The following is a 25,607-nucleotide window of genomic DNA, read 5'->3' as shown; positions in this document are numbered from 1 at the left end:
CCAGCGCGGAGGAACACCGCAGGGCTTGAGTGTAATCATGTGATCTCAAAGAGGGCGAAGCGTCACGTGGCGGGTGAGCGAAGTAGGGCCGGCTTGGGAGGGCGCCGGGGAGGCGGGGCCGGCTGGGCCACAGCTGGGAGGGGGACCGGCGCCCCCCCGCCCCCGACAGCGGAGGTCGGGGCGCCAGCCGCCTGGAGGCAGCGCCTGCTTAGCCTGTCCACGTCAGTGCCCCGGACGAAGCCCGAAGTTTCTCCAGCTGTACGCCCTTTGGCCGTCCAGGTTTCCCCTTTCGTGCTTCTATGGCCTGCTGCTCCGAAGGTATCCTTCCATTCCCCACCAGCGCGCCCATCCTGTCACTCGGCCCTTCCCGCCAAAGCATCTGGTGTCCACATTATTGTATCCCTATACTCAACACCACCTTTCCCCCTGCCCCTTGAGTCCAACAGCAGTCTCTTCCCGCTCTGCCTGGGGGACAGGGTGCATGTGAACAAAGTTCCCTCCCTTCACTTCCCAAAACCCCAGAGAAGGACCTAAGGCCGCTTTGGTTTCAAAGTTATAATGCATGGTTTAAAAGAGAGGAAAGGAAAAAAGACACAAAGCTGGTTACAGGTCTGAGGGAGTCTAAGGAGAGAAAAATAGAGGGAGAGTAAAGGGGGGACAAATTTAGGGAAAATCCAGTGGCCCAAAATCCCAGTATCCCACCCACAGCCCAGCCCTTGGAGCAGGAGTGAAGAATTAGATCAGTTTTGTACAAGAGTTTTTTAAAAAAATCAAATCACAACAAAGCTGACTTGGCTTCTCTTTGAGCCTCCTGGATCACCGTATGTCTGTCACTCTGGCCAGTCCTGCCTCTTCACAAACACTGATTCGGCTCTCCTAGGCTTCCGCCTGTGTCCCAGTCTGGAGTTTCCATGGAGTGTGAACACGAAGTTAAGAGTGAGGCTGCTTCAGAGCCCCCGGCCCATGTGTCCATCCAAACTCCAAGTGGAGTGTAGGGCTCCCAGGGCAGAGAGGGGTGGGAGAGGCAGACCCTGCCCAGGCAGTCCTCACATTGGACAGGGCATCAGACGGCATCCCAAGGGCTCGCCCTCCCTTTCCCCCCCACCCCAACTCAGGTGGAGGGGGAGCAGCTGTCACCAGAGCCGATGTTGGTGAAGGTTTCGGCTCAGCACGGAACGAACATCAGCGGTGAACCTGGGGTGACAATAACTTGCATTGGTAGAGTACCTTATAGTTGATACCCTCACAACACTCATGTAAGGCAGCATCACTGGAGATGTGGGACCTAAATTATCACCATATTCATGATTAGATAGGTTCAATTTGCCCACGGCCTACTAGCTAAAGTGATGAGCTTTGAAGTAAGAAGACCTGGGTCCAAATGTTAAATTCTTAAGGGAACAGAGTTATAACAGGACAAACGTTTTTTATTCCCTCTGAGGATCCCCCACCTCCTCCTTTCTTGAGATATCCAAGTGTCCAGAGCCCACTTCCCTTACCTGAGGGCATCCAGCATTGGGAGCAGGTTGAGAAGGGCTGTGTCGCTGGGGTCACTGAACCAGGATTTGATGGGGATGGCATTGTCTAGGGTGGGTGAAAATGCAGATGAGAAGAAACAGAATTCAAGAGAGACTGGGTGTTTTTCTCTTCTTGGAGGGAAGGAGGAATTATTATTAAAAATATATGCCTCCCACTACCGGAAGTCAACAACCTAAGTAAAACTTTCCTGATTTATGCTCCGAAACTAAGTTTTAATCACCAGATCTCATACCTATTGATGCCTCTAGTCAAGCTTACTGCCCTTGTGCCTCACTTGAAACACACTTGGCCAGGCGCAGTGGCTCATGCCTGTTATCCCAACAGTTTAAGAGGCCGAGGTGGGAGGATCACTTGAGCTCAGGAGTTTGAGTCCAGCCTGGGCAACATAACGAGATCCCTTCTCTACTAAAAATCAAAAAATTGGCCAAGGGCAGTGGCTCACGCCTGTAATCCCAGCACTTTGGGAGGCCGAGGCAGGCGAATCACGAGGTCAGGAATTCAAGAACAGCCTAGCCAACATGGTAAAACTCCATCGCTACTAAAAATACAAAAATTAGCTGTGCGTCGTGGCAGGCGCCTGTAATCCCAGCTACTTGGGAGGCTGAGGCGGGAGAATCGCTTGAACCTGGAAGTCGGAGGTTGCAGTAAGCCAAGATCATGCCACTGCATTCCAGCCCAGGCGACGGTGCGAGACTCTGTCTCAAAAAAAAATAAAAAATAAAAAAATTAGCTGGGCATGGTGGTGCACGCCTGTAGTCCCAACTACTGAGAGGCTGAGGCAGAAGGATCACTTGAGCCTGGGAGATCAAGGCTGCAGTGAGCTATGATCATGACACTGCACTCCAGCCTGGGTGACAGAGTGAGACCCTATCTCAAAAAATAAATAAAAATAAATTTTATTTTTATTTATTTATTTTTTTTTTGAGACGGTGTCTCGCTCTGTCACCCAGGCTGGAGTGCAATCTCGGCTCACTGCAACCTCCGCCTCCTGGGTTCAAGCAATTCTCCTGCCTCAGCCTCCCGAGTTGCTGGGATTACAGGCGTGCGCCACCATGCCTGGCTAGTTTTTTCTATTTTTAGTACAGATGGGGTTTCACCATGTTTGTTAGGCTGGTCTTGAACTTCTGACCTCGTGATCCACCTGCCTCGGCCTCTCAAAGTGCTGGGATTACAAGCATGAGCCACCGTGCCCGGCCAGAAATAAATTTTAAAAAAGAAAAAAATGATATAAGAAATCTGACCTATGAAATGGACATATATGGTATCTCATTTGAAACAGAAAAATAACTTGCACTTCAACTTATAGCAAACTAGGGATAATCTAGGGAATCCCAGCTCTCAAGGACCAAAGCCCAGGTCTCCTGCAAAAATACCTTCTCAGAACCATGTTCTGGTCCTGCCAGACTCGCCACCCTCCCCCGTACCTGGATGGCTCCTGTAAGCCCCTGGGGAGTTATCCAGGATCACAATGCTGGAGAGGTCACTGTGGACCACAGAGAGGTCCTTGATGTAGCTGCCCAACTCCAAAGTGCAGTGCTGGAAGGCAGGGGATCATGTAGCAGGCCTCTCTCCAGGATACTCCCCTCAAACCCAGATCCCTCCCTGGTAGCCTCCCTCCCAAGCCACACTCTTAGACTGGGATTCTAGCTTACCTGTCTGTAATATCTCCTCTTAAGAATGCTTCTGCTATTGTCCAGTTTATCTGCCACAGCAGAGCCATAGATCTCCATGCTTGCTGTAAACACCACCAGCTCGTACCACTGGCTCACCTGAAATAGATTGGGGGAGAGGGCGATGCCATACAAGGCGATGATTCCTTCAGACATACAGTTATCTTTCAGAAAGGCAACGGCACAGTCCTTCAGGCCTTCCATCAACATGAAATGTCTCCGAGGACACGAAATTCTGAACCCCCAGCCCAAACCTCCAAACTCTCAGTGTTAGGCATCCTACACTCTTAAGATTCAGAAATGCAAGAACAAAAGAGAAAGATGCCAGCGGAAAAGAATTACATCAGCACAACCAATGAACCCCAAGTACTGAAAGCCACTCCCCTACTATTCCACAGCCTCCCCTCTAGAAAACTGCTCTTACCCATTTATCCTCACCCCTTCCTCCAAATCTTCCGAATTCCCAGAGCCCTAAAACCATTCCTTCATTACAGAGCTCCCTTTAGCTCTCCAAAACTCACCACTTCCAGGAAGAAATCCACATGGGGCCTCTTATGTACAAAAAACCGGACAGGATGTTTGTCTATTACCACCTACAGAGGAACAAGATGGGCTGGGGGAAGTCATGACCACCACAACCCAGGCCTAGAAAACGCCCCACCCATCTGCTTCCCTCCTCCAGGCTGACACTGGTGCCAGCAGATGAAGACAGATGCTCTGGGACTGGGAAAGGGAGTCCAGGTTCGGGCAGAGGAACAGATGAAACCATTTCATCACTCCCCACCACCACACACCTTGAGGATGAAGTCAGGAGGTGTACCAGGCCGGACTGTGGGCCTCAGGACCCCATCATGGTGGGAGTGAATAAGTGTCTCATCCAGATCCAGCACCAGGATCTTCCTCTTCACCTGGGCTGAACCACAGTGGGGAGGAATAATATTGACCGACCTCTGGCCCAGAGCTAGCCCCTACTTCACCCTAAAGGAGGCTTCCCACCACATACTTACCTAGCCGATTCCGGGACACAGGAGATAAGGGGAGGATATCATATCGAACAGTTTGGTACTGAATTACCTACAAATAGCACAAAAGAGGATTGAAACCCTTGATAAGGAAGCCTTCTCCAGTAACAGTAACAGGGAGCACATAATGAACATTTACCACAGGTACTGTGTATTGTAATTTAGGATTATTTCTTCTTTTTTTTTTTTTTTTGAGACGGAGTCTCGCTCTGTTGCCCAGGCTGGAGTGCCGTGGCGTGATCTCGGCTCACTGCAACCTCCGCCTCCCGAGTTCAAGCAATTCTCCTGCCTCAGCCTCCCTAGTAGCTGGGACTACAGGCGCGCGCCACCACGCTTGGCTCATTTTTGTATTTCTAGTAGAGACAGGGTTTAACCATATTGGCCTGGCTGGTCTCAAAGTCCTGACCTTGTAATCCTCCTGCCTTGGCCTCCCAAAGTGCTGGGATTACAGGAATGAGCCACCATGCTGGCCTTTTTCATTTAATCCTCAAAACAATCCTAATATTACTGTTATCCCTGTTTTAAAGAAACTGAGGCCACACAGCTAGGAATTAAGTTGTTTCTCTCCCTAATTAAAATGAAAACTCCATGAGAATATGATTTTGTCTAGATCATGGCTGTATTCCCAGTGCCTAGAACACAGTAGCAAAGGTGGTCAGTTAATATTAGTAGAATCTGCCGGGCACGGTGGCTCACGCCTGTAATCCCAGCACTTTGGGAGGCCGAGGCAGGCAGATCACAAGGTCAAGAGATGGAGACCATCCTGGCCAACATGGTGAAACCCTGTCTCTACTAAAAATACAAAAATTAGCTGGGCGTGGTGGTGCATGCCCGTAGCCCCAGCTACTCGAGAGGCTGAGGCAGGAGAGTGGCTTGAACCCAGGAGGCAGAGGTTGCAGCGAGCCGAGATCGTGCCACTGTACTCCAGCCTGGTGACAGAGCAAGACTCCATCTCAAAAAAAAAAAAAAAAAAAAGTAGAATCAGTGAAGCGATAGAGCCAGGATTATACCAATGCAGTTCAACCCAAGAACGTGCCCTCTTTTTTTTTCTTTCTGAGAAGGGAGTCTCACTCCATTGCCCAGGCTGGAGTGCAGTGGCGCGATCTCAGCTCACGGCAACCTCCACCTCCCAGGTTCAAGCAATTCTCCTGCCTCAGCCTCCTAAGCAGCTGGGACTACAGGCGCGTGCCACCATGCCCAACTAATTTTTGTATTTTTAGTAGAGATGGGGTTTCACCATACTGGCCAAGCTGGTCTCAAGCTCCTGACCTCATGATCCACCCGCCTCAGCCTCCCAAAGTGCTGGGATTACAGGTGTGAGCCACCGCACCCAGCCGAACCTGCCCTCTTAACTGTGATATTATCCTGCTACACTGAACAAAGAAACGACCCCCACAACGCAACCTTCACCCCAAGAATTATTTGTAGCAACTACTGTCATCTCACATTGGGAACTAAGAGCCTCAGATTCCCTAGTGCACATGAAGTAGGAGTCGGGAGGAGATCCCTGGGTCCTTAATGGGAATATAGAATGAGGGAATCCAGAGGTTGTCAGGTCAGCTAAGTTCCTCTGGCTAGGAGCCACCAGGCCTATTTTAACCAGCCACCTGTCCACTTCTGTCTCTTCTAGCAAGTCACAAGTTCAGAGAACCTCAGCCCTCTGAACAGTCTCCTTATCCTGGTACCCAGGGTGAGGCAAAGAACACTGGAAAGCCCCTGCCAGGCTGACTGGCAGGGTTTGGAGGAGGCCAGAGTGAAGTCAGGGCCGTAAGTGAGAGGTGAATAAGGGACAAGGACGTCACCACCTCATCCTTCCAGCTCTGCTTCTCCAAGCCTTCTCTAGGGGCTCCTCTTTCCTAATATGCACATCTCCCCATGCAAAGCCTGGCAATTCCCTCCTCCACACTTTTCTTCAAAGGCACAAACCCTCTTCAGTGCATACCTAGGCCCCAAGCCACACCAGAACCAGGTTCTCCCTTGTAAACCCACAGGGCTCTCTCCCCCTAGTCAAGATCTGCCCTTCTTTTCTCCCTGGGCCATGATGAGGTCCGAAACAGCTCCGGTGTCCAGCCTTGCTATCTTGGGTTGCAAATGCTGGGCATGTAGGGAATGCTCCAAGCATCTGCCAGAAGGGGGGTGGGGAAAGAAACCAGATTGGAAGGGAAGGGAGGACAAAAGGCTATGGGATCAGTGCTGCCCAAAGGAGAGCAATTTTGGAAGTAACCTGTGGATGAGCTGAAGCGCCACTCCCCTACGCCCAGAAAACTGATGTGTTAGAGCGAGAACGTCACAGAAGACAGCAGTCAACCCATAAAGAAAACCCCAGGAGGCCAGGTGCAGTGGCTCAATCCCAGTACTTTTGGGAGGCCGAGGCGGGCAGATCACTTGAGGTCAGGAGTTTGAGACCATCCTGGCCAACATGGTGAAAACCCGTCTACTAAAATTACAAAAATTAGCCAAGTGTGGTGACGGGTGCCTGTAATCCCAGCTATTCGAGAGGCTGAAGCAGGAGAATCGCTTGAACCCAGGAGGTGGAGGTTGCAGTGAGCCGAGATGGCGCCACTGCACTCCAGCCTGGGCGACAAAGCGAGACTGTCTCAGAAAAGAAAAGAAAACCCCAGGAGATAGCCCCACACATATCCCAGAATCTCTGACCCTAAATTTTTCTTGGCCCCTAGCTCTTGTCTCGGGGGAATAGCGCTGCTGCCTACAGCCACAACCATCCTGTACTGTTCGCACCCTAAATCAAGAAGTGGAAGCAGACTGGTAAAGGACAGAATGAACCCAAGGCCAGACCCATTCTCCCAAATCAGTTAAGTCAACCACCACTACCACGGAGGGCTTTCTGGAAATTCCCTGGACCCCAGGTCGCCCCAACCTGGGTTTATTCTTTCAAATTGTACTGAGGTATGCTAAGGGGTACAGACCCAGAACCTCTGTCTCCGCTTACTAAATTCTCCCCAGACTCCTTCCGAGGATTCTCCCTGGTGGTGGTGAGACCACAAGAGCACATTGATTTAAAGTGCTGTTAGCTGAAGGACCTCTGACCTTGGAGAAAAGCTAAGGGGGAGGGGACCCAGAGATGCTTGGGTCCATCCAGACAGTGTCCCTCAGAATGCTAGGCTCTCCTGGAGAAGCAAACGTCCTCATTTTCAAGCCCTACAACTGCCCAGCGCTGTCCTCTGACAGGGACACCCCAGCTTCAGTGGTGGGCACAGCACCCACCTTGAACTCCCTCCCACAATTAAAGAGGCCCATCATAAAAGCATCTACTTTAGTCTTCAATAAATCCAGATACTACACTCACACTATGAAATAAATTTTCACAGCCTTTTTGGAGTTCTCTTAATGGGAACCGCAGGAGTTTCTCCTTCACACCCAGGGTTTTCCCAAGTTCCAGTCCTTGTTTGTAACATATGCCCTCCCACCCACCTCCACCCTTGACACACAAGTCTGTCTCTCCCTTGTTATGGGACCAAACACACACCGAGGTTCCAAATAGGGTCTTTCACAAGCCCACATCCACAGATCTGGCTGTCATCAAACAGGTGTTCCCCGCCTCTGGGTTTCTTTAGCAACAACTCCAGCTTTCTTAAAGAGCGCCCCACCCACCACCTTAGCCCCCAAGAGTTGCCAAATCCTGTCCCATCTAGCCCCATCAAAACCCCCAAGGGCTAGGTTCTATTACAAGGGTCTCCCACCTCGCCCCGCTTAGGGTGCCCAATTCTCTGGCGAGAAAAGCCCCAGCCAGGATTCCCTTCCTAGGCCCAGAGGCCCGACACTCCGAAAACCCCTGAGTACCACGGACAGACGTCCCCAACACCGCCAGCGCCCACCCTGGCTCACCGTGCGGATCTGCCTCCGTAAAAGGTAAATGAAGAAGCTCCAGAGCTTGGCGGCGAAAGCCACGAACGTGCGCAGCCCCAGCAGACACTGCGTCCGCATCATCCCGATGACCCCGGCACCGCCGGCCCCGGGGCCCCCGCGGCCCAGCTCCGCCAGCCCCCCGGGGGCAGCCCCCCGCCGCCGGGAGGGGGAACGGGGGCCCCGAGTGGCAGGAGAGGCTGCGGAGAGGGGCACGGAGCGGACGGCTCAGAAAGCCACCCCTGGCGAGGGGAAAGCCCAGCGGAACGGGGAGCTGGGGGACAGGCGTGGGCAGCCCGCGGGGGCCCACATGGGCTGGGAGTGGCACCGACTGCTTCGGGGAGGTTGTGGGCCGAGACAGGTCGGGCTAGAATGGGGTCCTCCGAGACCAGGAGGGAAGGGGAAGGGTAATTGGGGGAGGGGGCCGTGGGGGAGGGGGCTAGGGAAAAGGGAGGAAGGGAAAAGGGAGGGGGAGGGGAAGGGGGGAAAGCGGAGAATGGCCCGCTGCGCAGGCGCGCTAGGGGGCTGCCCGCAGGAAAGGGGAGGGCGGGGGCAGCGGCGCGCAAAGGGCCGCGGCAGCAGAGAACGGGCCTGCAGAGCGAAGGAGCAGGGAAGGAGGGGGAGGGGGAGCCGGAGGGCGCGGAGCGCTGGGCCGGAGCGGCCTCCCCCTCCCCGAGCTCGGGGGTCCTTTAGCCGCTGGGGAGCGGAGCTGCAGCCTCTGCAGCTGGGTTTCCCACTCTGACAGGCGCCATTTTACCGCCCAAAGGACTCCCTCCTCCTGTCTTTCCCCCTCCTCTTCCCCTTTGACACTACTTCCGGTGGTGACGTGTATTCGCTTCACCGGGACCAAGTTCCTCCTGCGCGGTCTATGGGGGTAGGTATAAGGAAAACCAGAAGCACTCCGAACGAGGCTGCAGTACTGCGCACGCGCAGAAGGTGGCCGCGGGGCGGGGCCTGGGGGGCTTGTGGCTCCTCCTCCCCTTCCTACTGACAACTGCCCCAACTGCTCTTCCCGTCCCGGTCACAGTGAAAATCTAGACGGGGTCGTTGTCCGTACGACTGTGCGCCAGGGCTCGGGGAGGGGCGCCCTCCGCGTGAGCGCCCCCCTGGGAATATTGAACATAATCACCTCTCATTCCGGACTATGTTAGGTCTTAATGGTGGGAGGACGCCCGAGTGCCCCGCCCGTTTCACCCCAAGGGGCGTGACACTGGGTCATGACGCCATCAGAGGGCGCCAGAGCAAGGACCGGACGCGAGTTGGAGATGTTGGACTCGCTGTTGGCCTTGGGCGGCCTGGTGCTGCTTCGGGGTGAGAGCCAGAGGCACGGCGGTGGGTTCGGGCCTGGCTGATGGGACGGAAGTGGGGAGGAAGGGCCATGGGTCACAGGCTAGGTGTGGAGATCGCGACGGGTTCGCGAAGGCGGTAATCCCAGCGCTCTCACACTCTTTATCCGTCCCTCGCTCTGCAGATTCCGTGGAGTGGGAGGGGCGCAGTCTCTTGAAGGCTCTTGTCAAGAAATCTGCACTGTGGTGAGTATCCCACAGTGTCACCCCGGCCTACCCTGGATAGGGGGCCTGTGCCCACTCTTTGACAATCCCTTCTCATCTCTGCCTTAGTGGGGAGCAAGTGCATATCCTGGGCTGTGAAGTGAGCGAGGAAGAGTTTCGTGAAGGTTTTGACTCTGATATCAACAATCGGTAAGTACCAGTGAAAGAGATTTGATTAAATTTGAGACCTATATTGCTAAGGAAATTTTCTTTACAACAAGTGCAGAACCTGGTATATAGTAGCAGTTGCTTAAATATTCATTGAAGAATTGGATATGGGTCTTTCAAGAGGCAAGAATTAGTAAGAGGAGTGATGAGAAGTGATGAGTATTTGGGGAGTCCAAAGCAAAGATCATAGAAGTTGAGAGGGAAATAGCCTGGAGTTAGGGAGAACATGTGGGAAGGGTATTGCAGTAATCCATTAATCCGGGTTCACTCATTAAGGTGCATATGTACCGAGCACCAACTATAAACCAGGTGCGGTGCAAGATACTGGAGACAGCAGTGAGTGAGACAGACCTGTTCCTGGCCTAATGAATTTTTGGGAATAATGGTAGGAAGTGATAGAGGCCTGGTTTAAGGCAGTGGCAGTAGAGATGGAAATTTTAGAATACATGGAAAGGACTTTAGTGGGTAGTTTATTGACTAATGTAGGGAAGAAGAAAGTATTGAGATAAGGAAGTCCCTAAACCCAGCCGCGTGCCTGATCAGGAGACATTAAGAACCATTAGTAGGATGCTTTCTACTTCCTAGTCCGGGCAACTCAGTGGATGTTAATAGTAGTTTACATCTTATCTGTTGAGCCTCTAATTTTGCATCAGCCATTGTTGTGATAGAGGTGGTGGTGTATGTTAAGATGGCATTCCATGGCTGGGCGCGGTGGCTCACGCCTGTAATCGCAGCACTTTGGGAGGCTGAGGCGGGTGGATCACCTGAGGTCGGGAGTTCTAGACCAGTCTGACCAACATGGAGAAACCCCATCTCTACAAAAAATACAAAAAATTAGCTGGGCATGGTGGCACATTCCTGTAATTCCAGCTACTCGGGAGGCTGAGGCAGGAGAATCACTTGAACCCAGGAGGCAGAGGTTGCAGTGAGCAGAGATCGCACCATTGCACTCCAGCCTGGGCAACAAGAGCGAAACTCTGTCTCAAAAAAAAAAAAAGAAAAGAAAAAGATGGCATTCCACAAGAGAACCAGAAGATAGAAAAGAGATATCTGGGAAAAAAAGTTCTGCTACCTATGCCAGTCTCCCTTTCCTGAGCTGTTTTTTCTGTAGTTGTTACTCCTTGACTTAATTCTTGACTTTCTTTAAGCTGTTCTACAGGCAGGACCAAGTCTCATGTCCTCTGCTTTCTCTTTTTTCATCCAGGGTGATAAACTTTAGGTGCCACACACAGGAAATATTTGATAATGGTGATAACTAACATTTATCAGGCATATACTGTGTCAAGCACTGTGCTGAATGCTTAGAGGTTGGCATCTCATATCACCAATGAAGCAACTGAGTCTTAGAGAGAATGTATCAGTTAGCTGACCTTGGGCAAGTATCAAAGCCAAGCTTGGAGGTCAGGCTGTCAGACACCAAAGTCTGTGCTCCCAATCACTGTACGTTATCTCTCAGTAATTATCTTTCACTAATATTTAGGATATTCGTGAAAATTGAGAAAACAGAGCCACAAAGATCAGAGGATGAACTTTGTGATCCTCTGGGGGGAAGGGGCAATATTATATTGTGTCTTATTTTCCCTTTGCAGGCTGGTTTACCATGACTTCTTCAGAGACCCTCTTAACTGGTCAAAAACTGAGGAGGCCTTTCCTGGGGGGCCGCTGGGAGCCTTGAGAGCCATGTGCAAGAGGACAGATCCTGTTCCTGTCACCATTGCTCTCGATTCACTCAGCTGGCTGCTACTTCGCCTTCCCTGCACCACACTCTGCCAGGCCCTACATGCTGTGAGCCATCAGGACTCCTGTCCTGGTGAGACCCCTCCTTCATTGTTTCCCCTCATACATCTCCCTCTGCCAAGGAGTGTGCCCCTTTTCCTTTCTACCCTAGAAGAAACATCTGGGTTCTCCAGATGTTTTTTCATTTTTTTGACCTTTTTGTCTGTTTTTTTTTTTAACTTCTCCTTAATGCCATCTACCATTTGCTTTTTTTTCCTCCAAGTTATTTTTTTACTCATTTGTTTCACTCATTCATTCATTTAATAAATCAGTAGTAAATACATACAATGTGTCAGGTACAATTCTAGATAATGGCAAAATACAGACTGACTGTAGCTGGGTCCTTGCCTTCCAGGAGCTCGAAGTCCCATAAAAGATGGAGATAAGTAAACAGGCAGCTACAAGATGGTCTGATAAAGGCTGTGATGATATAGGACATGCACAGGGTACCTTAAAGAAGGGCGCACTCGGCCAGGCACAGTGGCTCACACCTGTAATCCCAGCACTTTGAGAGGCCGAGGTGGGCGATCACAAGGTCAGGAGATCGAGACCATCCTGGCTAACACGGTGAAACCCCGTCTCTACTAAAAATACAAAAAAAAAAAATTAGCCGGGCTTGGTGGCGAGCGCCTGTAGTCCCAGCTACTTGGGAGGCTGAGGCAAGAGAATGGCGTGAGCCCGGGAGGCGGAGCTTACAGTGAGCCGAGATGGGGCCACCGCACTCCAGCCTGGGGGACAGAGCAAGACTCCATCTCAAAAGAAAAAAAAAAAGGCACTCTCTTGAAGAGCAACAGGTCAGCCAGGCAAATTTGGCCGGGCAGGGGCACTGGGACTAGCCTTGAAGTGCACTGTGGGTACTCAAATGGACTTAGGAGTCAGACGCCCAGCTTTGTATTAAGGTGCTTGATCTCTCATTGCTTCACTTTCCCCTGTATATGGGGGAAGGTACAAGGGAAGTATTAGGATGACCACTATATTGCCATTTTTTAGGTCAAAAGTTGTTAAATATTGGCTGGGCGCAGTGGCTCACGCCTGTAATCCCAGCACTTGGGGAAGCCAAGGCGGGCGGATCATCTGAGGTCAGGAGTTGGAGACCAGCCTGGCCAACATGGTGAAACCCTGTCTCTACTAAAAATACAAAAAACTAGCTGGGTGTGGTGGTGCACGCCTGTAATCCCAGCTACTCGGGAGGCTGAGGCAGGAGAATCACTTGAACCCAGGAGGTAGAGGTTGCAGTGAGCTGAGATCACGCCACTGCACTGCAGCCTGGGTGATAGAGAAAGACTTCATCTCAAAAAAATAAAAACAGTCCGGGTGCAGTGGCTCACACCTGTAATCCCAGCACTTTGGGAGGCCAAGACAGGTAGATCACGAGGTCAGGAGTTCAAGACCAGCCTGGCCAAGATGCTGAAACCCCGTTTCTACTAAAAATACAAAAATTAGCCAGGTGTGGTGGCACGTGCCTGTAGTCCCAGCTCTTCGGGAGACTGAAGCAGTATTGAACCCGTGGCAGGGGTTGCAGTGAGCCGAGATTGTGCCACTGCACTGTAGCGTGGGCGACAGAGCAAGACTCTGTCTCAAAAAAGAAAAGAACATTGTTAAATGTCAGTGATTTCATATGGTTTGACCCAAAAACGCTGACCTTTGTAAGAGTTCAAACATTGTGTTAAAGGGTTTAGCATAGTACCTGACACTCTAAATGCTCCCAAAAAGGGAGGCAGAGAATTGAAGGCACTGACTGAGATCTTGGGAAGTTCCAGAAAGTACAAGTACTTCCGTGTGTAAGAGATGAGGCTGGAAAGTAAGTGGACACCACCTGCTGGAAGCGTTCATTCCATCCTGAAGGCGAAGGAGCAGCTGAAGGATAGAAGTTAGAGCGGTGCCTTGATCAGCTTTACATTGGGATGATAGTGGAGATGAAGGTGTGGGCTGGAGGAGGCTCAGAGCACGGTGGTAGGATTGGCCAAGGGAAGTCAGGATTTTGGCAGCACTGTGATGGAATTGTGAGGCTCTCTCCTTTCCTCTTCACTGTTTGCTCCCAGGCCACCAACCTGAATGCTCCCTACTATTCTACATTTCTTGTCCTCCTCTAGGTGACAGCTCCCCAGTGGGGAAAGTGAGTGTGCTGGGCTTGCTACATGAAGAGCTTCATGGACCAGGCCCTGTGGGAGCTCTCAGCAGCCTTGCTCAGACTGAGGTGACCCTGGGCGGTACCATGGGCCAGGCCTCGGCCCACATCCTGTGTCAGAGGCCCCGACAGCGCCCAACTCACCAGGTCAGAAAAACCAACAGGGAAGGACTGGAAACGGGGGGCAGAGAAAGGAGTGGCACAATGGGAAGAACAATGAAAAGCTGATGTTTCAAGGAGACTTTAAAAACAAACTTTTTTTAGAGATGGGGTTTCACTGTGTTGGTCAGGGTGGTCTCAAACTCCTGGGCTCAAGTGATCCTCCCACCTCAGCCTCCCAAAGTGCTAGGATTACAGACGTGAGCCACTGTGCCCACCCCTCAGGGAGACCTTTTCTAAAAAAAAAAAGCTGATTTAGGTATTTCTCTGTTTTCTATCACTCACCTCATTTAATCTTCTCAGCTATGGTTAAGGTAGATTGTTTTATTGTCACCATTTTTCAGGCTGGAAAGCCAGTCCAGGGAGGGTTTTTTTCCCTTGGGTGTTTTTTTTTTCTTTTTTTTTGGACAAGGTCTCACTGTTGCCCAGGCTGGAGTGCTGTGGTGCAATCATAACTCACGGCAGCTTTGACCTCCCATGCTCAAGTGATCATCCTGCCTCAGCCTCTGGTGTAGCTGGAGCTGGGAACACAGGCATGTAGCACCACATCCAGCCAGCTTTTTAGTTTTTTATACAGATGGGATCTCACCCTGTTGCCCAGGCTGATCTTGAATAACTAGGTTCAAGCCATCCTCTGGCCTTGGTCTCCCAAAGTACTGGGATTACAGGTGTGAGCCACTGCACCTGGCCCAAGGAGGTTTAAATTTAAGTCACTTACCAAGGTTATAAAGTGTAAGTGGGGCCCAGGCAAGGTGGCTCAGGCCCATAATCCCAGCACTTTGGGGGGCTGAGGTGGGCAGATCGTGTGAGGTCAGGAGTTCGAGACCAGCCTGGCTAACATGGTGAAATCTTGTCTCTACTAAAAATACAAAAATTAGCCAGGCATGGGGCGCACAGCTATAGTCCCAGCTACTCTGGAGGCTGAGGCAAGAGAATCGCTTGAACCCAGGAGGCAGAGGTTGCAGTGAGCTGACATCATGCCGCTGCACTCCAGCCTGGGCAACATAGTGAAACTCCGTCTCAGAAAAAAAAAAAAAAAAAAAAAGTGGGGCTGGGCAAAGTGGCCCATGCCTGTCATCCCAGCAGAGGCGGGCAGATCACCTGAGGTCAGGAGTTCAAGACCAACCTAGCCAACATGATGAAACCCCGTCTCTATGAAAAATACAAAAATTAGCTGGGCATAGTGGTGGGTGCCTGTAGTCCCAGCTATTCGGGAGGCTGAAGCAGGAGAATCACTTGAACCTGGGAGGCGGAGGTTGAGGTGAGCTGAGATCATGCCACTACACTCCAGCCTGGGCAACAGAGCGAGACTCTGTCTCAAAAAAAGAGTAAGTGGGGCTGCTCTGCCTAAGGAGTAGCCATCCTTTTATTCCTTTACTTCCTTAATCAACTTGCTTTCACTTTTGAAAATAAAATAGAGGCTGGGTGCAGTGGGTTACACCTGTAATCCCAGCATTTTGGGAGGCCGAGGTAGGCAGATCACCTGAGGTTAGTGGTTTGAGACCAGCCTGGCCAACATAGCGAAAGCCCATCTCTACTAAAAATACGAAAGTTAGCTGGGCGTGGTAGCATGTGCCTGTAATCCCAGCTACTCGGGAGGCTGAGGCAGGAGAATCACTCGAACCTGGGAGGCGGAGGTTGCAGTGAGCCAAGATCACGCCACTGTACTCCAGCCTGGGTGACAAAGCCAGACCCTGTCTCAAAAAAAAAAAAAAAGTTGAGGGCAGCGGCCGAAACCAGTTAGTTAAATAGGTGATTGGGGGCTGAGGATGTGAGGTCCTGGAGTCTGTCTAGTTTCTTCAGTAAGATGAAAAAAACTCTTTTCTTTTTTCTCTCCAGACTCTGTGGTTCTCCATCCTTCCGGACTTCAGCCTGCATCTCCAAGAGGGGCCCTCTGTAGAGTCCCAGCCCTACTCCGATCCTCATATACCCCCGGTATCTTAAGAATGCCAGGGCCAGAACACGGAAATGTAGTTTAGGGTCTGGTCAAGGGAGAGAGAATAAAAGCTGCAGAGGTTGGGGGTGGGGTCAGGGATTCTAGGGATGGGGCAGAGTAGCAGCATCTTTTGTACCTACAGGTGGATCCCACGACTCATTTGACCTTTAACCTTCACCTGTCCAAGAAAGAGAGAGAAGCCAGAGATAGCCTGACCCTGCCCTTCCAGTTCAGCTCTGAAAAGTAAGGTTGGGACCTGGGTACGTGGATCCCTGAGTAGAGCCCAGCATCTGGGCCGTGGAGAGGTGGGGCAAGAGGTTATTGATTAACCTGACTTTATAGGGGCTGAAGTCCACCTCCAGAGACAAGTCCAAGTTCTTGATCCACCCATTCCGCCTATAATGGCAGAGGGCCTTTATGTGCCTTTTCTCTCCCTTAGACCCTTGGGTCATAGCTCCAGTTGTCCGCAGAGCACCCTGGGCCTGGGCTGAGCCAGAGCAGACCCTTGGGAGGTGGCCCTATCAATAGGCAGTGGTGCTAGGAGGACAGAAGGCTATACGGGCGTGGCAAAGGCTGGTTAACAAGTGCTTACTACATGCCTGCTGTTCTGTGCCCAGTATGTGGGCGGATGAAGCAAGACTACAGGATCCTTGCCCTCAAGCTGCTAGGAACTTACGGTTTTATTAGGAGAGCAGTACAAGGGTATCTATCCCAGTACCAAATGGTGCTTCAGCTCTAACATGGAGGTCAGAGAAAGGGACTTGGACCAATAAAATGACATGGAGGCCTAATAGGTTGCCCGAATGAGAGTCACAGTCACCTGGAAGAAAGTATCCAGACCCAACTGTTAGCTACCCTCACCAGCACCAAATCTTCCCTTCTCAGACAGCAGGCTCTCCTGCGGCCTAGGCCAGGCCAGGCTACCAGCCACATCTTCTATGAGCCAGATGCTTATGATGACCTGGACCAAGAAGACCCAGATGACGACCTGGATATTTGACCGGCCAGATTTGATTAGATTGTAATTGGAGGGGGCGTGGGAAGGCTTTGGACCCAGAACCATCTTTCTGTTGTTTGTGTTAGCCTTACCCTGTCCCTGTCCCACCTTGGTTCCCCTTGTCTATGGAGCCCCACCTTGTGAGTCAGGAAGCAGCATCTCATCAGGACAGAAGGTAGGACGAAGACATGGGGTAATGTGAGAGAGTAGAACCGGACCTAATAAAATCTTTATTTTTTTATTAAAAAAGAAGTAGTTTGGTAGCTATTTAAATAAGCGGGGGGTGGGAATGGATGTCGAGATATGAGCACCTGCATCTTTTAGTCAATTGTCAATGGAGTCTGGGGTGCTAAGTGTTCTGAACTGAAGTAGGTGCACTAAGGTTCCAAGCTCCCTGCAAGGATCCGGACTGGAGGAAAGCAGAGGCCCTGAAGGGAAAAAAGCCTGCTTCCCAAAACTTATTTTTTATTACTGTACAAAAAGCACCCTCTCCCTCTTTTTGTCTCTCCCACCAACAGCCCCCCCCAACCCAAGAGGACTATACATGGAATGCAGGGACAGAGTGACCAGGAGGCCTTTGTCTGGCACCCTGCCCACAGGCTGAGCTCAGCCCCAGGCCCTTGCAGGCATCTAGACACTCCCATAGCCTGTCAGGCTGGGGCAAGGAGATCCCAGGTCACACATACTCCTTGGAAGAGTTGGACTTAGGGTAAGAGCGGGGTGCACGGTACCCAGCCTTGCTCTCATTCCCAGGACAGGAACAGGAGAGCAGTGCACCTCCCAGGATGACTAGGGCAGACCCTGCCCAGCCAATAAAGATGGCAGGGCCAAACTCATACCTGTGAAGAGAAGGGGGTGGTTAGAAACCCTGGCCTGCCTCTGCCGTCCTCCCTATTCCAGGACCCCAGACCTGTCCCCTTAGGAGGCAGGGTTCCCAGACTTACTTAATGTTGGTAGGGATCAAAGGGTTATAAAAGTCCGTGACAATCTGATGGCCGTACCAGGAGCAAGCTACCAAGGCGGCAAGACCTGGAGAGAGAATGAGGGTTTCAGTATAGTGAGGCCCCAAACGGGCACCTTGCCCAGCCTTGCTCCTCCCAGATGGAGAACCCGGGGGCTCACCTGCCACGATGAAAATTATGCCTCCACCCATGGCTATACGGGCCTTCTTCACTTTGTCGTCTCCCCCACAGCGCGTGCACTTCATGCCCATCGTGGCCACAAACATGGCCAGGAAGCCCAGCACCAGGGAGACCACCATTAGGGCTCGAGTGGCCTGCAAGGCCGCTGCGGGCGAGGGGAAAGGGCGCCGTCATTGCTGGAAATGGAGGCGGCTCCAGCCTTCGTGCCGCCGGCCGCGCCCACTAACCCGTGGACCTCGTCTGTCCGGGGCCGTGTTCTGCCGCGGGCCAGCGGCGCCCAGGTGTCCAAGGCCTGGGCCCAGCGGGCAGGTCCCCGCCCCTCCCGACAGCGGGGCCTTCCTGCTCCCGCCCCGCCCTCTCCGCTCAAGGATCCGCCCGGGGCGCCGGGGTTTCGGCGAAACTGCCCTGGATAGGGGGAAGGGTGAAAGGGGGCAGCGAAGAGAAGCCGAGACGGTGGCCCGAGCCCCGCGCGGCGCACGTGCCAGCCGACGTCCCTGCTCTGAGCCCGCTATCGAGGCCACCGGCTTTGTGGCTTCGGCTAATCGGCCGATAAGATTAGAGGCCGCAGGCGGCGGCCCACTCTGACCAGCCGCACCGCCCTTCGGCCCTCGGCGCGCCCCGTGCCCCGCGCCCCGGGGCCGTTTCTGTCTGAGAAAAGGGCGGGAGATGACGGAGGCCATGGCCTGCCCGGGGATGGGGGAGGGGACGGCCCCGGACTAAGACCGCTGCTCCGAGCCAGGGATGAGGCTGGGTTGGGGGCGGAAGAGGACCGTGGGCGGCCGAGGTGCGCGCCCACGTGCAGCCGCCAGAACCCCGGCCGGCTCCCGCCCAGCCCCGCCGCCCCCAGCCGACCACTTCCTCGCCCTGCAGCTCCCCAGCAACCCAGGGCCCCCAGCCGTGGGGCCTCGGCTCTCCCACGCGCGCCACCCCGCCACCTCGGTCCAGGGCGCGTCCGCCCCGTCTGTCCCGCGGCCTTACCGGACAGGGCGAGCACCGAGTCGTACATTTTGCAGCTCATCATCCCCGTGCTCTGCGTGACGCAGTCCATCCACAGCCCCTTGTACATGGCCTGGGCCGTGATGATGTTGTCACCCGCATAGGAGCTCATCTGCCACTGCGGGATGGCGGTGCAGGCCACCAGACCCACCCAGCCCAGCAGGGCCATGGAGAAGCCCAGCAACTGCAGGCCCGAATTGGCCATTTCCGCCCTCAGAAAACACTGGGGACGCCGGGCGGGAGACCCTACAGTAAAACAAACGACGCTTGAGGGGCAGCCCCACAAAAGAAAACTTGAGGTGGTTTTCCGGTCACCCAAAGAGACAAAAAGGGTTTGGGCCAGGTGAATGCAAATCTTGTCACCAAACTACACACAAATGGACCCCTCCAGTGAAGCGATGGCCTCGCGGCAGAGGGAATAGGATCGCGCCGGGAGGGTGGTTCCAGACAAAAGCGGTCCCCAAAGGCCAGGCGGTTCCCTCCGGGCGCTCTCGGCGACCCTAGCCAAACAAAAGGTGGAGGGGCCGTCTGGGCGCGGTTCTGGGCGCCGGCAAGTCCCAAAGTATCCTGGGCTGTAGGTCCGAGGCTGCGGTGCGCAGCAGAGGTGGCTCGGAGGTGAGACAGCAGGTGCGGGCGGACAGGTGGGGCGCACCTGAGTATATGTAGGGCGTCGGGGGCGCGGCCCGCGGGCCCCGGGAGCGCGGGAGGGGGAGGCGGGACCGGAGGGGCGGCCGAGGGTGACCTGACGTCACCGAAGGGACACTCACCTGAACCGGAAGTCGTGGCCCCCACCCCTCCTAGCCCAGGTGAGGAGGAAGAAACCTGAGCACCAGGGTCACGCCCCTTCGCTTGCCCGGTTTTGACCGCCGCTGGGGAGGAGGCGGTGGCTCCCCGGGAGTCCCAAGCTCCGAGTCAGCCCCTCCGGACTGGATTTCCCTCGAACACCGGGGGGAAGCCCCTTCCTTTCTTCCCAACAGGTGCGCCTGGGACGCTGCGGGGCGCCCCTGACCAGCCTCGGCGCCGTCCTTTCCCCGCCGGGTTCCGTCCAAAGTGCTCTCTCCCCGGCCCCGCTTTCGCCCCCATCCGCTGCTCTCCTTTTTTTTTTTTCCTGTCTCCTACCCTGGTCGATCCCACCTTCGGGGACCCTGGCCCGATCCCTGAGAGTCGCCCCCTTCAGCACCCGCTTCACTGTCCCGGTTCTCTGGCTCTGCTACAGACACCTGGCTTAGCGTGGCTCCCCAACAGCCCCACCTTCCTGTGCCCCCATTCCAACCCAACATGACTTACAGCCTGAACCCTTTGCACTCAACCTCCCCACCTACCACTATCCCCTCCGGCATCAAGGCTCCTAACTGGAGGAAGAAACCAGTGGAACCGAAAGCCGGCCGAGGGTGGGGAGCAGGGTGAGGGCTAGGTCAGAGTCTTGGCCACACCCATCGTTCCCCTCCCTTTCAGACCTATCCTCCACCTTTCCCACCCCTCCCCCACACTCGCCCGTTTTTCTTTCCCTCCCGGGCCTGGGCTTGGACTGCCAATTGCTGTGCACTCTCTCACGCCCTCACTGTTCCGTCTTCCTTATAATCTGGCTCTCTAAGGTGGTCGTCCATGGTCCCTCACCCTGCAGTCCTGCTGTCTCTCCCCAAAGCATTGCTCCCTCCTTCCTCCGGGCACTCCTTCCAGCCTTTTGCTCCTTCCTCCTTCATCTTTGGTCATCTCCCCTTCCTGCCTTTCCTGCTTTGGAGCTTCCTATTTCACTCCTTGTCTTTTTTTGTTGTTGTTTGAGAGGGGGGGGGTCTGTGTTACCCAGGCTGGAGTGCAGAGGTGCAATCTTGGCTCACTGCAGCCTCGCCTCCTGGGCTCAAGCGATCAACCCGCCTCAGCGTCCCCAGTAGCTGGGACCGCGGGTGCACACCACCACGCCCAGCTAAAGTTTTTGTATTTTTGGTAGAGAAGGGTTTTCACCATGTTGCTCAGGCTGGTCTTGAACACTTGAACTCAAGCAATCCCCCCACCCCCACCTCCTAAAGTGCAGGATTACAGGCGTGAGCCACCGCACCCAGCCCACTCCTTGTCTTTTCGTTTACCTTTGCGTCTTGTCTCCAGTCTCCTTGGAACCCAGCATCAGCAATTAATCTTTCTTTCCTCTTATTAGGTGCACACTGCACTTTCCCCACCCACCCTGCCCAGTTTCCTCCCAATCTTCCTACTACCCTCCAACCTCCTCATACTTCTCAGATTCTCACATACTCTGCTTATTCTGGCTCTCTCTCATTTCATTTTCCTGTCTCCATGTTTTATCTCAACTCTCTCACATTTTTTATCTTTATTTTGCCCTCTCAAACATTTCTCTGTCTTTCCTTCGTTTATTCGCTAAACATATTAAAGGCTCCCTTATGCTAAGCTAATTGACCTGCTTTTGTATAAAATGAAGACTTTCATGAACTCTTTTTTTTTTTTTTTGAGGCAGTTTTTGCTCTTGTCGCCCAGACTGGAGTGCAATGGCATGCTCTCGGCTTACTGCAACCTCCACCTCCTGGGTTCCAGTGATTCTCCTGCCTCAGCCTCCCAAGTAGCTGGGAGTATAGGTGCCCACCACCAAACCCAACTAATTTTTGTATTTTTAGTAGAGACAGGGTTTCACCATGTTGGCCAGGCGGATCTCGAATTCCTGACCTCAGGTGATCCCAACCCACCTCGACCTCCCAGAGTGCTGGGATTACAGGCGTGACCCACCACTCCCAGCCATGAACTCTTTGTTATTCATTTTTATTGTTGTACTTTTGGATTAATGGTACTTTTCTGGATTAATATACTCTTAGAGGCAGGGTCTCACTCAGTTGCCCAGGCTAGAGTGCAGTGGTGCAATTATAGCTCACTGCAGCCTTGGACTCCTGGGCTCAAAGGATGCCCCCGACTCCAAAACAAATAGCTGCAATTACAGCCATGTGTCATCATTGTTCTGGCTTTGTTTGTTTTTTGAAACAGAGTCTCGCTCTGTCACCCAAGCTGGAGTGCAGTGGCACGATCTCGGCTCACTGCAACCTCTGCCTCCCGGGTTCAAGCAATTCTCCTGCCTCACCCTCCCGAGTAGCTGGGATTACAAGCACACACCACCACGCCCAGCTAATTTTTTGTATTTTTAGTAGAAACGAGGTTTCACCATGTTGGCCAGGCTGGGCTCGAATTCCTGACCTCAAGTGATCTCCCTGCCTCAGCCTCCCAAAGTGCTGGGATTACAGGAGTGAGCTACGGCAACTGACTTTCTTTTTTTTTTTTTTTGAGACGGAGTCTTGCCCTGTCGCCCCGGCTGGAGTGCAATGGCGCGATCTCAGCTCACTGCAACCTCCTCCTCCCGGGTTCAGACCATTCTCCTGCCTCAGCCTCCTGAGTAGCTGAGACTACCGGCGCCCGCCACCATGCCCGGCTAATTTTTTTGTATTTTTTTAGTAGAGACGGGGTTTCACCGTGTTAGCCAGGATGGTCTCAATCTCCTGACCTTGTGATCCGCCCGCCTCGGCCTTCCAAAGTGCTGGGATTACAGGCGTGAGCCACTGCTCCCAGGCTGGAGTGCAATGGCACAATCTCGGCTCACTGCAACCTCTGCCTCCCAGGTTCAAGCAATTCTCCTACCTCAACCTCCCAAGTAGCTGGGATTACAGGCATGCACCACCACATCCGGCTAACTTTTTGTATTTAGTAGAGATGAGATTTCACCATGTTGGTCAGGTCAGTCTCGAACTCCCGACCTCAGGTGATCCACGTGCTTCGGCCTCCCAAAGTGCTGGGATTACAGATGTGAGCCGAGGCGCCCAGCCCCGAACTTTCTTTTTTTTTTTTTTCCGATGGTGAGATTTTCTTTTTTTCTTTTTAATTTTATTTTATTTTGAGATGTAATCTTGCTCTATTGCCCAGGCTGGAGTGCAGTGGTGCGATCTCGGCTCACTGCAACCTCCGCCTCCCAGGTTCAAGCAATTCTCCTGCCTCAGTCTCTTAAATAGCTGGGATTATAGGCGCGCACCACTACTCCCAGCTAATTTTTGTATTTTTAGTAGAGACGGGGTTTCACCATATTGGTCAGACTTGTCTCAAACTCCTGACATCGTGATCCGCCCGCCTCGGCCTCCCAAAGTGCTGGGATTACAGGCGTGAGCCACCGGCCCCGGCCTTTTTTTTAATTATGTTAAAAGACTAGTCAGATGCAGTAGTGAGAAGGGGGCGAGAGTAGAAAAAGAAGTTCCGTCTGTAACTGACTGTGAACAATCAATTGAAATAATTCACTACCTTCAGGCCAGCTGAGATTTTCTTGAAAATTTTCCTTTAGCTCTAAAGGAAAATGTTTGTCATCACTTAACTATATCCAGCTTCTCTCCAAACTCACTGCCGCCACCGCACACCAGCCCAAGGCTGGACACAGCAACTGCCTCCAAACCAATCTCCCTTCCATACTGGTCTTTTTAAACTCTATTCTCTGGAGTGACCACTTCTTACCCACTCAGAGCTTTGTCATTTCCTGTTTAAAATCTTTCAGTTGGCCAGGCGCAGTGGCTCATGCCTGTAATCCCAGCACTTTGGGAGGCCGAAGCACACGGATCACCTGAGGCCAGGAGTTCGAGACTGACTCGACCAACATGGTGAAACCCCATCTCTACTAAATACAAAAAGTTAGCCGGGTGTGGTGGTGCATGCCTGTGATCCCATGGTGAAACCCCATCTCTACTAAAAATACAAAAAAAAAAAAAAAAAAGTTAGCCAGGCGTGGTGGCAGGCGCCTGTAGTCCCAGCTACTCGGAGAGGCTGAGGCAGGAGAATGGCGTGAACCCGGGAGGCAGAGCTTGCAGTGAGCCGAGATCGTGCCACTGCACTCCAGCCTGGGCGACAGAGCGAGACTCTGTCTCAAAAAAAAGAAAAAAAGAAAAGAAATAAAATAAAATCTTTCAGTGATACTCATGTTCTTGCCAGTAAGTGCCACACCATGGCTGGCCTGACTGCCTCAGCCACACTGGCCTTCTCTCTGTTCCTGCCCACTGAATTGCCTTTGTACAGTCTGTTCTCTGGGTCTGGAAGCTCTTCTCCATCCACTCCCACCCATCTTCCTCTATCCAGCTAACCAACTAATCCTTCAGCTATCCCTCAAATAGCACTTCTTTTAGAAAGCCTGGCCTGACCACCCCACCCCAAACGGAGTCAGATCATCTGCATAGTACTCTCACGGCTACCAGTACTTTGCTTTCAAAGCTCTTATCACAGTTTGAAAATACTGTATTTACTTTATGTATTTATTTATTCAGTGTCAATACCCCCACTGTACTGTATGCTCCAAGAGGGTAGAGATGTGTCTGGATTTCAAATTGCAAATAAACAATATTTTCATTCACCGTTCAACAAATATTCTCTTTTTTCTTTTTTCTTTTTTTTGAGACGGAGTCTTGCTGTCACCCAGGCTGGAAGGCAGTGGCGCGATCTTGGCTCATCACAACCTCTGCCTCTCAGGTTCAAGCGATTCTTGTGCCTCAGCTTCCCAAGTAGCTGGGGTTACAAGCACAGACAACCATGCCCAGCTAATTTTTTAAATATTTTTAGTACAGATGGGGTTTCACCATGTTGGCCAGGCTGGTCTCGAACTCCTGACCTCAGGTGATCCGCCCACCTTGGCCTCCCAAAATTCTAGGATTACAGGTGTGAGCCACCACACCCAGCCCTCAACAAATATTTTCTAAGTGTCTATAATGTGCCAGACGTGACCAGGCACAGTGGTTATGTCTGCAGTCCCAGCTACTCAGGAAGCTGAGGTGAGACGATCACATAAGCCCATAAGTTCGAGGCTGCAGTGAGCTATGATCATGCCACTGCACTCCAGCTTGGGCAACAGAGGGAGATCCTGTCTCTTAAAAAAAAAAAATGGTGCGGCCAGGTGTGGTGGCTCATGCCTGTAATCGCAGCGCTTTGGGAGGCAGAGGCAGGAGGATCACGAAGTCAGGAGTTTGAGACCAGCCTAGCCAACATGGTGAAACCCCATCTCTACTACAAATAGAAAAAATTATCTGGGTGTGGTGGCAGGGGCCTGTAATCCCAGCTACTCGGGAGGCTGAGGCAGGAGAATCGCTTTAACCTGGGAGGCAGAGGTTGCAGTGAGCCGACACCGCATCACTGTACTTCAGCCTGGGCAAAAGAGCAAGACTCTGTCTCAAAAAAAAAAAAAAGGGGGAGACCAAGCACGTTGGCTCATGCCTGTAGTCCCAGCACTTTGGGAGGCTGAGGCGGGGGGGATCACAAGGTCAGGAGTTTGAGACCATCCTGGCCAACATGGTGAAACCCCGTCTCTACTAAAGATACAAAAAATTAGCCAGGCGTGGTGGCACACGCCTGTAGTCCCAGCAACTCTGGAGACTGAGGCAAGAGAATCCCTTGAACCCGGGAGGCGGAGGTTGTGCGGTTGCAGTGAGCCAAGATCGCACCATTGCATTCCAGCCTGGGCAACAGGCTGTCTCAATAATAATAATAATAATAAAAGGCTGGGCGCAGTGGCTCACGCCTGTAATTCCAGCACTTTGGGAGGCTGAGGTGGGCGGATTGCCTGAGGTCAGGAGTTTGAGACCATCCTGGCCAACATGGTGAAACCCCGTCTCTACTTAAAATACAAAAATTAGCTGGGTGTGGTGG

The 25,607-nt window shown here is 52.6% G+C and overlaps 3 protein-coding genes across 5 annotated transcripts; 1 reads left to right on the top strand and 2 right to left on the bottom strand.

Annotated features, from left to right (window-relative positions):
• Positions 1–540: 540 nt before the first annotated feature.
• CTDNEP1 (CTD nuclear envelope phosphatase 1) lies at positions 541–8,203 on the bottom strand. Its single transcript, XM_030799915.1, has 8 exons — positions 8,078–8,203; positions 4,217–4,283; positions 4,004–4,122; positions 3,731–3,802; positions 3,192–3,308; positions 2,964–3,075; positions 1,500–1,584; positions 541–1,194 (listed from the first exon to the last, which is right to left on the bottom strand). Exons 1-8 carry the CDS (start codon positions 8,177–8,179, stop codon positions 1,134–1,136), a joined length of 735 nt encoding a protein of 244 aa, XP_030655775.1. The 5' UTR covers positions 8,180–8,203; the 3' UTR covers positions 541–1,133.
• Positions 8,204–8,877: 674 nt separating this feature from the next.
• Positions 8,878–17,058, top strand: ELP5 (elongator acetyltransferase complex subunit 5). The gene is made up of 9 exons (XM_030799914.1): positions 8,878–8,969; positions 9,247–9,406; positions 9,567–9,627; positions 9,715–9,795; positions 11,403–11,623; positions 13,683–13,864; positions 15,716–15,811; positions 15,955–16,055; positions 16,698–17,058. The coding sequence occupies exons 2-9, from the start codon at positions 9,313–9,315 to the stop codon at positions 16,810–16,812; spliced, it is 951 nt and encodes a 316-aa protein (XP_030655774.1). The 5' UTR covers positions 8,878–8,969; positions 9,247–9,312; the 3' UTR covers positions 16,813–17,058.
• On the bottom strand, positions 17,026–20,304 carry CLDN7 (claudin 7). 3 transcript variants are annotated; one of them, XM_030799916.1, is made up of 5 exons: positions 20,270–20,304; positions 18,930–19,447; positions 17,932–18,096; positions 17,754–17,838; positions 17,026–17,648 (listed from the first exon to the last, which is right to left on the bottom strand). In XM_030799916.1, the coding sequence occupies exons 2-5, from the start codon at positions 19,150–19,152 to the stop codon at positions 17,486–17,488; spliced, it is 636 nt and encodes a 211-aa protein (XP_030655776.1). In that variant the 5' UTR covers positions 19,153–19,447; positions 20,270–20,304; the 3' UTR covers positions 17,026–17,485. The 3 variants fall into 3 exon arrangements, with proteins under 3 accessions (XP_030655776.1, XP_003282196.3, XP_030655777.1); XM_003282148.4 differs by lacking the exon at positions 20,270–20,304 and having other exon boundaries at positions 18,930–19,582; XM_030799917.1 differs by lacking the exons at positions 17,754–17,838; positions 20,270–20,304 and having other exon boundaries at positions 18,930–20,050.
• Positions 20,305–25,607: the final 5,303 nt, after the last annotated feature.

Source organism: Nomascus leucogenys, chromosome 19 (genome assembly GCF_006542625.1).
Source record: "Nomascus leucogenys isolate Asia chromosome 19, Asia_NLE_v1, whole genome shotgun sequence".
Classification (NCBI taxonomy): domain Eukaryota; kingdom Metazoa; phylum Chordata; class Mammalia; order Primates; family Hylobatidae; genus Nomascus; species Nomascus leucogenys.
Note: the sequence above shows the minus strand (reverse complement) of the source record. Positions and strands in the feature narration are given on the sequence as shown.

What these genes read in the sequence shown, in the direction of transcription:
- CTDNEP1 (XM_030799915.1), bottom strand. Translation starts at nt 8,179, where the DNA reads ATGATGCGGACGCAGTGTCTGCTGGGGCTGCGCACGTTCGTGGCTTTC. An exon ending in TGTGTCCCGGAATCGGCTAG is followed by an intron (nt 4,123 to 4,216) that starts GTAAGTATGTGG and finishes ACTGTGGTTCAG; the next exon opens with CCCAGGTGAAGAGGAAGATC. An exon ending in AGAGGAGATATTACAGACAG is followed by an intron (nt 3,076 to 3,191) that starts GTAAGCTAGAAT and finishes CCTGCCTTCCAG; the next exon opens with CACTGCACTTTGGAGTTGGG.
- ELP5 (XM_030799914.1), top strand. Translation starts at nt 9,313, where the DNA reads ATGACGCCATCAGAGGGCGCCAGAGCAAGGACCGGACGCGAGTTGGAG. An exon ending in GACTCTGATATCAACAATCG is followed by an intron (nt 9,796 to 11,402) that starts GTAAGTACCAGT and finishes TTCCCTTTGCAG; the next exon opens with GCTGGTTTACCATGACTTCT. An exon ending in CCGATCCTCATATACCCCCG is followed by an intron (nt 15,812 to 15,954) that starts GTATCTTAAGAA and finishes TTGTACCTACAG; the next exon opens with GTGGATCCCACGACTCATTT.
- CLDN7 (XM_030799916.1), bottom strand. Translation starts at nt 19,152, where the DNA reads ATGGCCAATTCGGGCCTGCAGTTGCTGGGCTTCTCCATGGCCCTGCTG. An exon ending in CTCGGTGCTCGCCCTGTCCG is followed by an intron (nt 18,097 to 18,929) that starts GTAAGGCCGCGG and finishes CCTCGCCCGCAG; the next exon opens with CGGCCTTGCAGGCCACTCGA. An exon ending in CATAATTTTCATCGTGGCAG is followed by an intron (nt 17,839 to 17,931) that starts GTGAGCCCCCGG and finishes TTCTCTCTCCAG; the next exon opens with GTCTTGCCGCCTTGGTAGCT.